Source organism: Rhagoletis zephyria, unplaced genomic scaffold, assembly GCF_001687245.7.
Source record: "Rhagoletis zephyria isolate East Lansing unplaced genomic scaffold, Rhagoletis_zephyria_1.1 Rzeph_scaffold_05974, whole genome shotgun sequence".
Taxonomy (NCBI): Eukaryota; Metazoa; Arthropoda; class Insecta; order Diptera; family Tephritidae; genus Rhagoletis; species Rhagoletis zephyria.
In genome coordinates this window covers 939-13,025 of record NW_016163057.1, presented here as the reverse complement: position 1 = coordinate 13,025, position 12,087 = coordinate 939, and the positions used below count along the sequence as shown (strand labels likewise).

Sequence of the window (12,087 nt, the reverse complement as noted above, 5' to 3'; positions counted from 1 at the left end):
TAGGAAAAGTACTTTGCAGTTGCTGAAAATTCTCCATACTGATTTAAGAAATTTTGTTAAAGGAATTTTTTATCGATTTCTTGTGCGTCATTTTACATGAATTTTTCGTTCTTCTTGAGAGCTGCAGATAGGCCTTAACCGTAGATTTTAAAATAATTTCTACAAAAATTTGTAAAATTCGACAGCTTTATAATTAGATTTTCTAGAAACATTCTCAGAATGCAGTTTTTTAGTTTAGCTCCTCCAATTTTATTATAACGAGGAGCAAATTTTAAGTAGCTAGTAGTTACCATTGATTTTTGTCAACTTTTTTGTGGAAGGTGTTGCTGATTTTATCCATACAAAAAAGTTTTGGAGCATACTTCGTATGGTAGAAAATGCGAGAACAAAAAATTGCCAAAAATGAACGATAAGTCCTTATTATACTAAATGGTTTTGTTGAAACAAGTTGCTGTTTTTTCTCGCAAGCATCGCCAAACTCGCCAACATATTTGGGTGTTTTTGCAGGTTGTTGCCCAACCGTTGAGTTATAGACTTCGCCAATGAACTCATCAATAGGTTTTCGTGCACTGAAAGGCATAACAGAATCGGTATAATTTTCCATAATAATTTTGTACTACAAATGAGTTCTTACTTTTGCAAGTTCGGATGGTGTTTGGAGCCCCAATTGTTTTGATCCAGTACTTGTTTTAAAATTTGTTGCTTCTGTTTTTCTTAAGTTGATTAATGCGGTGTTTTGTGGACATTTCCTGGAATTTGCGTAACTACTGTTGCTCCATTTTAGTCAACGATTTACGGGCGATTAGTTGAATAAAAAGCCTCTGCGGTGGCTTTTACTTATTTTGATGCAATTGTTGCTGATCGTGACATCACAGTGTATAACCATGACGCAATAATTAAAGGTGATATACGTAGTAACAGCTCGTTTCGACGACTCCCTTAGCTCAAGGTTGTATTTTGGAAGCATACGAAGCACGAGAGAAAAGGGAAGAAAAAAGGCCGCTTTGCGAAATAGTACTAAATATAGTACGCATTTTCGTATCAAAGTATGAATTGAAAATTTGTTTACTAAGTTTAAATATAAGACTAAATGATTTCCATATTTTTTGGAATACTTTTAAGTAAATGTTTATTAAATTTAGCATTAGTTGCTGCATCAGAATATAATAATAAAATCAGAATAAGACGAATATTTTATGATTTTTTAATTAATTTATTCAGTCTTTTAATTCGAAAATGCATTCTGCACTTAAAAAATAATTTTTGGCATAAACTTCGTAGTCACAACCTTCGCTTTTTTTTATTAGGTTTTCAAAGAATTTATTCTGCGTTTGTATCACCTGCCCGTTGAATTGGTAAAAAATTTTTTCTAACTGCTTTATTTTTTTCAAGAACTCACTCGAAGGCTTAATCAAAGCGCCCCTTGAGGCTTCGTCCACCCATGTATAGGAACTCTCCTTGCTTATATGGTGGGAGAGTCCTAGTTTTCTTATTATGTAGCCTGCTACATATTCCAACCCATCTTCGTGTAAAGCTTCGATTTCATCTAACTGAGATGGTTCTTCAAGGCTAGAATTGCCATCTTCATCATCAGTGGCCTCATTACAAAACAATGATTCGTTATCCAGGTCATAGTTAAGCCATTGAGTATCATCTTCCTCAACATTGCCGCGTATCACTAAGGTTTCTGTGTTTCGTGCTATAAATATGTATAATTGAAATATGCTACCAGTAAATTTTTTTTTCATTCAAAATTTTTACTTCAAAATAAAATTAGTTAATGGGTTTTTAATGCTTTTTGTACTGTTAATGCAATAAATTATTGCAATAGCATTAATTTAAACATTCTAATGTAAATGCATAAAAAAATTCATTAGCATTATTTCTTCGGGATTAATGCATTTAAATTTTCATTAACAATTAATGCATTAATTTTTTACATTAACATTAAAATGCTATGCATTAAAAAATTAATGCATTTTTCACAACTCTGGTTTGTAGTATGAACCATATTTTTGTACAAAATTAGCAAAGAAATTATAGTTTGCAAATCATTTTGAATATTTAAAAAAAACAAGGGTGGATGTACGCAGATATAATGGAGTGCAATGCAGTGCAATGTATGCATAAATGATCTATAACTCTTTAGAAGGCTTGTAATCATAAAGGTTAACTTACGTCGAAAATACGCCGGTGGTGCAAAGATGGCTCTAAAGTAGATTATGGTAAGCTGATAGTGCAGCGACAGAAATGTACAAGCCAGATGAACAAAGGAACACGAAGCAGTCGAAAACCTGTGAAATAATTCCATTTATATTTGCTCCAACTGGTATTGCAACAGTACTTACGTGTGGAGCAGCAGAAGAAACCTACGATGCAGTGGTCCCACAGACAGAGAAGCGGATGACACACTGTGACGATGCGAGAGTTACACGGCCACGAAAAGTTGGTCCACAGTCCGCAGCTGGCACCAAGATGTACATAGGCAGCGAACCAAAGCAAGTGAAAACCTATGAAAAAAAAAATCGTTAATAGCTGCTTAATAAAATTTTGCAAAAGTACTTACGAGTGCAGCGATGGTTTTGCAGTAATTCAAACAATGTTGGCAAGAGGCAGCCGATCAAGTTGATGGAATGCACGGGCACACAAAACAGCAAAACACCCTTGGAATAGTTTTATTTATAGTTTCTTTATCGGATATACATAAAATACTTACGATTTGAGCAATTCTTTTCCAAAAAAAAAATTTTAAATGCGGAATTTTTTATTTTATCTAATAAAAATTAATTTTAACTATTGTCAACGAAACAGAGATAAAAACAAAGACGAAAAAGGCGATCAGTGATGCCAATGCATGTCGATCTATGCTTTTGCTTGGGTGAGTACCATTTTTAGTACTTTTTCATGAAAATGGCTCTGATATAAAAAGTACTATGTCAAAGCAGCAAATTGAAATTTCTAAGGGAGTTCAAGATGGCGATTAGAGCAAGAAGAAAGCGAACGTATAACACCTTTCTTTATTCCATCATGGTGTATAAAAACGATAATAACGTTTGGAGTTGATTTGGTTTAGGTTGTCAATTTACTGTTTCACTGTAATATCAGTAAAAAAAAATTATAAACATATATACACACATATGTATCTTACAATGCTTACATTAGATTTGGAGCAAACACAATTTGGTTTTAGAAACTTATGTCTGCGTCGGCCATAGCAAGCTCCAAAATATCGTGCTCACTATTCCCATTTGACTGATGTTGAGATGCTGCTAATAGGGCATTCGCACGGGGCGATTTACAGGCAACAAAAGTTGAATACGTAGTTGAATGAGAAGTTGAAAGTGAAAAAGTTGCCATCCCTATTCAGACGAGGTGATTTTGGATTCCACACGAATCGTTATTTACATTATTGAAAATGAATTTAAATCGCAAAATTTTATCAATTGGCGTAAATTTGGTAAGCCAAGCGTTGGTAGAAGTGCTTTTAGCGAAGCTGAAAGATAAAATAAGAGTAAAAAAGTAGAAAAGCAGAAAAAGTATGTATACAGAACAGTGTTGGCATTTTTGGTACAATTGTACTTGTTTGATACAATTTCATTTACAATATACTTTCCTACTACGCAGTACTTTTTAGTACAATTTTGTAATCAATACTAAAAATATATAGCTCTGAAAATTCACAGCAAGAAATTTTTTGTATTCTCTTTTGTTCGCCTGTTCGTATTTACCTTTGTAAATTTTGAAAAATGGCTTGAACGAACCAGTAGAATATAGCCTAGGCAAATTTTTAAAGAAATTTTTCGATACTAAGTTTTATTAAAACAAAATGTCGAAGTCAGCTTCATATAGAAACAAAGTCTTCGTTAGTTATAAGAAGAGATTTTCTTAAATATAATAACTTTACGGCACTCACATATTGACAAGATTTTACTATTTATTTTATTATTCTTTAATTATAATTATGTGTTTATAAAATATAATGTATTCTTTAAGAAAAACTGTATAAACCCAAGATTAAATCTTTGCGAAACATCCAAAAACCAACATACTTTCGTAAAAATTTCGAGCTTTATTAATATTCTTTAGTTTTTAGCCCATTCAATTTTAGTATAATAAAGTGCAAGTTTAAAGTAGCTGGGACTTACCGTTGAACTTGGCAATTTTTTTTGTCGACGATGTCAGAAAATTAGCAACACCTTCATCAAAGAAATCTTAAAAAACTTAATTATATTAAAATTTAGTGGGCTAAAAAACCGCACACTCAAAATAAATCTAGGAAATCGAATTAAAAAGTTCGAAATTTTTACGAAAGTGTGTTGTTTTTTTTTAATGTTGCACAAAGTTTGAACCTTGGATTTGTACGGCATTTCTTAAAATATAAACAGTATTTAAAAACAATAATTAAAATTGAATAATAATAAGATAAATGGTCAAATCTTGTCGTAAAGTTTTGATAAGCACTTGAAGTACTATTAAAATGTCAAATTTTAGTACTGAATCCAAAGGAAAATGTCTCTTTTATCCATTAATAATAACTTAAATATGATTTTTGTTAAGATGTATACCTGAAAATGTGTACATACATATTTGCGTTAAATGCAGTACATGTGCGCGTGGAATCAATTTGTAAAAGTGTAAAATACGTAAACGTATGTTCATAAACAATAAAACTTTCTCATGAATACCATAAAATCATTGGTCTTGAAGGGAATATACTAAGAAAATATATGAGCGAATTAAAAAGTGTATACAATTTATAGCCGAAAAGTACATTTTTTGTATAGATTTCGTACTGAAGGAACAGTTTCATTTCCCAACACTGATACAGAATGTAAACAAACACAGGGTTGCAAGGAAAAAAAGTTGAACGAGCTCAAAGTTGACTGGCGACCAACTTTGTTGAAGCGATTAGTTGAAAGGCCGTTCGGACGAGGCGATTTTTGCTTTCAACTAAAAGGTGCCTGTAAAATCGCCACGTGCGAATGCCCTATAAAGATGTTGATGTTGATGGAGTAGGCGAAGGAGATTGTGTCGGTAATAGGTTTGTATAGTAACTTCTCCAGTAAAACATTGCAACGAGAGCGTAAAAGCAAAATAGAGCGTAAAATTGAGAAGAACAGAAAACTAGCAGAAAAAGTAAATGAACACAAAACTAGGAAAAACTTGCAAGTGAACAGCTGTTGCGCTGTTTTGATATTCTGCTGTAAACATTTTACTATTTATAAATCATTTTTAAACGCTTTGCTTTACACACACGCACTTACACAGTCCAGTACATCATTAATATTTTGATTTCTACTCATTTTACTTTTGTTTGTGCTAAACCAATTCAACAAATGGCGGCTTTTGACGTTTATTCTTCTTCTTCTTTTGCTAGCTAATTTCTGCTAGTAGAAATTTCACTAGCAAGAATTTGCAGCTCTCCCGTGTTGTTACGCTCTCGATTTAGTGCTCTCTTGCAAATTTTTTGGGTTATCATACACTTTTCCAGTAAAAATTTGCAGGTCCCAGTACAAGTTAGTACTGACTATTGGTTACTATACAAACCTAATATGTCTTCCGTCAGTGTTAAATTCAAGTGGTCATCCACGGTTTCCAGGGCTTCCACAGCAATTTCCACATTTTTCTATTATGAATATTTATACAAAATAAAAACATTTGAAGCTTATATTATTTTAGTTAGTAAACGCCAAGTTATTCAAAGCATTGAAACGAGTAATTAAAGTATCCCATGTGTCTGCCTCTTAATATTTCAATTTGATTACATGTACATATTAATATATATTTTTGCATGGCATATACTGGGTATTTTATGAAGCACTGACACTTTCTTACTTACATTGTTCATATTGCTTGAAGTTTTCCGTAAAACAACGACGGAGTCAAGAAAGGACATCTCATCGAAATAGAATGAATGTGGTTCATAGAGCATGTCCGCTGACGAACCCGATTTTTTTAAACTGTCCATTTTCTTCTTTTCGGTAACGTCTGCTGACGGTAAATTTTTAATTTTCTTTTTCACTTCATCAATACCNTTGTTCATATTGCTTGAAGTTTTCCGTAAAACAACGACGGAGTCAAGAAAGGACATCTCATCGAAATAGAATGAATGTGGTTCATAGAGCATGTCCGCTGACGAACCCGATTTTTTTAAACTGTCCATTTTCTTCTTTTCGGTAACGTCTGCTGACGGTAAATTTTTAATTTTCTTTTTCACTTCATCAATACCTCTCCCACATTCTTGTGAAATTTGTAGCCACGCATTTTGCTTTTGATCAAGACGTTTATATGACGAACTTTGGAAATTCCAAAGGCATTCGTATTGCCTATATAAATTTATTAATTTCAACACCTCAGCCATACGCCAATCCATTATAAGTATATTCTACAATATGAAAATTAAAATTATTGCTGAATTGCATGAATTCTAAACTATAAATACTTACTTATTTATGCAGCTCGTTCTTTTTGATGCTGTGATTTTGTTTAAGAAATCTGCGAAGAGCAAAAAAGGCGCCAACCCACTTTTTAACTTCAGTTATGTTGCCACGAAGAGATTTTCGGTAAAATGAAAGTACTGCTGTCAAACGACCAATCTGACAGTTTATTGCCGGCAATAGATGGCAAGATATAAGCTCTGATATATATTGCTCTCGAAGAGCAATGAGCGGTCTCCATTGGCAAATTATATTCTGACATATGTATCAAGATATAAACTTTATCCTGTGGAGACAGGCAGTTAGCAGAAGGGTGCGGAGAAGGTGTAGCCCCATGAACGAAAGACACAAGATCACGTAAGAACAAGAGAGTGAAAAAAGTCGATTTTTTTAGCGGGTTCTACGCCATCTTGTTTCACTGGAAAACGAGCGANCCAAAATTATTGTCAGCCACTTTAAACGCACAATTTAGGTAAAATGATGCAACAAAATGCTTTAAAATGTGTTGTCATGTTGAATTAACTCTTCTTTACTTGAATAAAAGTGTAAAATAGTGGTGCTTGTGATGTAAACAAACGCTCAGCTGACGAACCCGCTTTCGCAAACTTTTTTCTCAAAACCAATTACAAATACAACGTCGCGTTCTTACGTGATCTTGTATTTTTGGTTCATGGTGTAGTCCTAGGATCGAGCAACGCTTGATGGATTTCGCCGACCTAAACGGGGTTAGATCGCCGAAACAACAGCCCTTGGTCGGGTAAAACCCGAGTCATTCCGGTACGTAGAACCGGCTGTCGTGGGAATGCTCACGTTCCACTCATTCCAATCGGTGTCTTCACTAGTTTTTTTTCGATTATCGAAGTGGAAATCATATTTTATCATATTTAATACGCCATTTCGGATTTATTGTTAATTGGCTGGCAAAATTAAAATAAGAATGAAAGTAAGAGGTTGCTAATGAAAAGAAAATAAGGGAAAAGCATTTTGGTTTTGTTTTTGTGTAGCAAAACTGTAATCAGAGGATGTAAGAAATGTCAACGAAAACACTAACAGCTGGTGTGAACAGCCTTCAGCCCAGACTCCCAAAACACGTTTTCAAAGTGTTTTCGTTGTCGGTCAGAACATGGTGTAAAAGTGACAATTGATGGCTGAGATTTCTATTACGGAACCAATTGCTATTCCGTGCAAAGTATAGTGAATTTTTTTATGAAACTCGGTGGGGATACTAATGGAGGTCTCCTTTAACTATATTTATCACTTTCACAATGTTGTTGCTAATAGTACTTAAGTTATTAGTTGTTTAAATATCCCACCTGCTATCACCACATTTTATTATAACTCCACACCTATCACTTTTATTTACACAAATATAAGTTGCGTTCCAGATGCTTCACGATATTCAAGATTTGCAGGAACAGCTGTTTTCCCCATTAATAAACCTTATGGGAGGTGGTCACCTGGAACGACTTCCTGTAAAAACCTGCAAATCGTGAAGCATCTGGAACGCAACTATATTATACTTAAAAGGTTCACATGCGTTTGTAATACCTTAATATACAATTGTTAATTAATTAATTAAGTAAAACGCGTTTAGAAATGTCTTCACAAACGTTTGCACATTTCACAAAACAAGCAGAAATAACAATGGCTGACAGTAACACAAAATGATTGCTACCATACGTTAAAAAAAATACACCACATATAAGTGCGTATAATTAGGGGTATAAGTGTACAATACGTACATTGCTCTTATTAAAAAAAAAATAATATTAGGATCGATAGGGGTCTTACTCCTGATCATAACGGTATAATTTTTTTTGGGGGGAAATAACATTTACTGGTGTTATTATAGTTCAAAGTACACAAATGTAGAAAACGTACATCGATAATTTGATAAATAATGACAATTTTTAATAAAAAATCACGCGCGGCGCTTTTTCCATAAAAATCAATACATCGATAAATTTTTATTCAAAATTTTCGCCTACGGCGCTTATCCCATAAAAATCAGTTCTTCGATAAATAATGAAAATTTTTAATAAAAAATCGCGCGATTTTTTATTAAAAATTTTCGCCTGCGGCGCTTTTTCCATAAAAATCAATACTTCGATAAATAATGAAAATTTTTAATAAAAAATCGCGCGATTTTTTATTAAAATTTTTCGCCTGCGGCGGTTTTTTCATAAAAATCAATACTTCGATAAATAATAAAAATTGTTAACAAAAAATCGCGTGATGTTTTATTAAAAATTTTCGCCTGCGCCGCTTTTCCCATAAAAATCAATACTTCGATAAATAACCAAGTTAACATTTTTATTACAAAAGCTCTCGATTTTAGACTGAATCCCTTTTTTATCAATACATCGATATTTAATTTAAAAAAAATTAATTATAATGCCCGTTTTAGATTGTTTCTCGTTTTCAGTGTTTTTTTTGGGCATTTTTTGTTGTGTGGCAGCACAGGCATTGAAGTACAATTGGCTTACAAAGCAATAAGTGAGGTTGAAGTTGACATTTTTCAACAACTTAACTTTCAATTTTCATAAAAACTATAAGCCTCCGGAGGGTGGGGTTCTCAGATTTACAATCACAAAAAGCCGCTCTAAATCCCCTCATTTTTTTTTTTAGAGCCGGGTTCCGCATTGGAAAATTTTCGCCAATTGATTATAAACATGACAATAGTTATAACGGCGAGTTTTGTCATTGCACGCAAAAAGGGCTATAAATCCGAAAGTGTTGCTGAATAGGGGTTTTAGTTCAAAAGTATTGATACCAATCGAAAGTATTGATACTATCGAAAAGTATCGAGTATGTACTTGTATTTACTCATATGGTTTCATACCTATATTTACAATTTATACATTTATTGGTGTGTATATTTATACTTTTTCATTCCAATAAAGCGGGCATAGTTATGCTTCGAGTTACTTTCGTGTTGTTTTGCCTTCTTTGCTATGTAAACCGTGTACGAGCGGACTGTGCTTGCAACAAAGGCGTGGATCGAGAGTCGGACAAATCAAGCAATTCAGCCATAGAAACCAAACAATTTCCGGTTTGCCATCAAATCGAAAAGGACAACAATCACTGCCGTAATTATTACCCAGAAGATCCCTTAATGTCCGTCATACCGGCCGGAAGTTTTCTTATCGGGACTGATGAACCACATTTCGTTAGCGATGGCGAGTCGCCGGAGCGTGTTGTTATTATATCAGATTTCTATATTGACAAATACGAAGTATCTAATACCAAATTTATGGACTTTGTTAAGTCTACGAATTATACTACTGAAGCAGAGAGATTCGGGGATAGCTTCTTATTTAAGTCTCTTCTAACATCAGATATGCAAAAGATGTACGAAGACTTTCGTGTTGCGAGCGCACCATGGTGGTACAAAGTCAAAGGAGTTTCATGGCGGCATCCACAAGGTCCGCAAAGCACCATCAACGGTTTGTATTTTAGACACCAGGTACAGTCATCTACATCCCAAAGTCTTCATATGTATGTATATATATTAACATTTTGGCGGTTACCATTTTACTAATGGCGTTTTCATTTATACAAAAAATGCTGCCTTCTCTGCGGCCATGCAAGGAGAAGGTTGCATTTTTCGGTTGCAACGAAATCGCCTTAAGTGTTTGGACGAGCTTCTCCTCCAAATTGTGGTGTGCGTCTGCTTATTGGTACACAAACGGAGGGAGCAACAATTTCACGCCTCCTGCGAATGGCTGTTACTCTCAAAACCGCCGTAATTGATTCATCACATGTTTTGGCGGTTAAACAATGCCAAAAGCTTTTCTACTATTGCTCCAAAGCCAAGCCACGGTTGCCAACCGTCCCGTTTTCGGCGGGACTGTCCCGGATTTTAGAGCTATGTCCCGGTCCCGGTACAACACATGCCGGGACGCAAAATGTCCCGGCTTTTGGGTAGAAAAAATTTTAGACATTTCGTAGTAAAAAAAATTAGAACTTTTAAAATATGTACATTAAGGTGCTCAAATTGTTCAGGCGACAGTTTTTCGATGAATCGCATGGTATTTTCGGTTTCTCTAGATAAGAGAAAATGTAAAAGAAACTACAAGTCAGAAATGAGTCTAGCCCAAGGCATATTCAACAAGGTAGAAGTGACAATTCAGTCGAGCTCTCTCATACCTGACTGAAATGTCAAAGAACGTAAACAAAGAAATTAACCCTTTGTTATGCATGTACCATATTTGATAAAATTCAATAGCTATGAAATGAAAGTTTTTGTAAATATGAAAATATTTAAAATCACATTAAATTCGGCTTCATTTTAGTTTTTGTATTTTCGTTTAATGTAAAGCACTCCGCACATTAAACGCCTAGTCATAGTAGTGTAATCGTTCCGGCGTACTAAAGTATGAAGCTTTTATACCGAACACATGTATTTCAATGAAGCTCTGTATATTACGATTCATAATCATGTTTTCGCCTAATCATTAAAACTTCATGAATCGAAGCGCCCAACATTGTAATGGCTGATTCACATACAACTTTCTTCGCTTTGCTTGATAGTTCTTTGCTTTGACATATAAGATCGATGTAGGCATATGCATGAGTATGCTCACATAAAAAACGTTTGAAGCAAAGCAAAACGAAGCAAAATCTTGGGCAACTCTCAACTTTTGCCCGCTTTGGCAATCAGCTGTCTACATGTATCTTTTCTCGTGCGCATGCATTTGCATTTAATGGCAAAAATAGAGTAAATAGGAATTTTTATTGCTATTATTAATGCATATTCTTATATTGTTATCTATTTTACAGATAAAATATATGGAGGAAAAGGAGAACGCAAAAGCTGTCAAAGCGTTTATTGTAGCATACCTTCTGCGTTTCACGCTTTGTTGTCAAAGTTTGAACTGTCAAGCAAAGCGAGGAAAGTTGTATGTGAATGGCCCTTAAGGCGCTTGGCGTTTTGATATCGGTATTTGTTTACTTTTTTGTTCTCGAAATAAAAATTATTTATCATTTCAGTAAAAAATAAGTGAAACTTACTGCTTTTGTGCTAAAACTCGTGCCAATTGTATTGAGCCATAAACGTGTATGCAATATTTTATTGCAGAAACTTTGTATTAGTGAGAAAGACCGGCGAGAAAATGTATAATGTTCGCGCAAGCAGGGCTTACGCAGGGCGCCCAAGTGTGCAGAAGTCGAGTCGTCATGCATTCGTTTTGACATGACAAAACGATTACTCTACTATGATTAGGCGCGTAATGTGCGGAGTAGTGCCTAAATGTGGAAATGCATATCTACTTACTCAAAATTACATATTTATTTATAAAACCGTGTTGGCAATTTTCTTGTTTTTATTAGCCCAATGCTTTTGAGCATTTATTTTTTATTCAAATACTTAATTCTAGAGTATATTCGACGCATTCGGATTTTGGCAACGAGAGCGATAGGATCGTCGCGTTTAGTGTCTTTTTTCGTGTTACCGTACAGTCACCCACGTTTTTAGAAAAAACTAGTTTTTGCAAAACCTTTTAAATACAGGCTTTTTGTGTGGGCCGCGTGTTTCGTGTGCTTAATATTGTGTTCAAATAAATTTTCTTTTTAAATTATATTTCTCGTCGTGCGCTAGATAAAAACCAAACTAATAATTTTGGGTTCAGCAGTTTCCAGATCAGGTGAG

General features: G+C 34.3%; 1 protein-coding gene and 1 long non-coding RNA gene across 3 annotated transcripts; one reads left to right on the top strand and one right to left on the bottom strand.

Annotated features, from left to right (window-relative positions):
• Positions 1–261: 261 nt before the first annotated feature.
• LOC108372685 (uncharacterized) lies at positions 262–2,709 on the bottom strand. Of its 2 annotated transcripts, none has more exons than XR_001848877.1 (5): positions 2,567–2,709; positions 2,349–2,510; positions 2,179–2,294; positions 635–1,017; positions 262–569 (listed from the first exon to the last, which is right to left on the bottom strand). It is a non-coding gene; the product is annotated as an uncharacterized LOC108372685 (long non-coding RNA). The 2 variants fall into 2 exon arrangements; XR_001848878.1 differs by having other exon boundaries at positions 635–1,002.
• A 6,528-nt stretch (positions 2,710–9,237) lies between these two features.
• On the top strand, positions 9,238–11,389 carry LOC108372684 (uncharacterized). The gene is made up of 2 exons (XM_017628425.1): positions 9,238–9,883; positions 11,220–11,389. Exons 1-2 carry the CDS (start codon positions 9,268–9,270, stop codon positions 11,372–11,374), a joined length of 771 nt encoding a protein of 256 aa, XP_017483914.1. The 5' UTR covers positions 9,238–9,267; the 3' UTR covers positions 11,375–11,389.
• Positions 11,390–12,087: the final 698 nt, after the last annotated feature.

Coding starts and splice junctions, on each gene's coding strand:
- LOC108372684 (XM_017628425.1), top strand. CDS start 9,268: ATGGTTTCATACCTATATTTACAATTTATACATTTATTGGTGTGTATA. Junction 9,884..11,219: donor TCCGCAAAGCACCATCAACG/GTTTGTATTTTA, acceptor TCTATTTTACAG/ATAAAATATATGGAGGAAAA.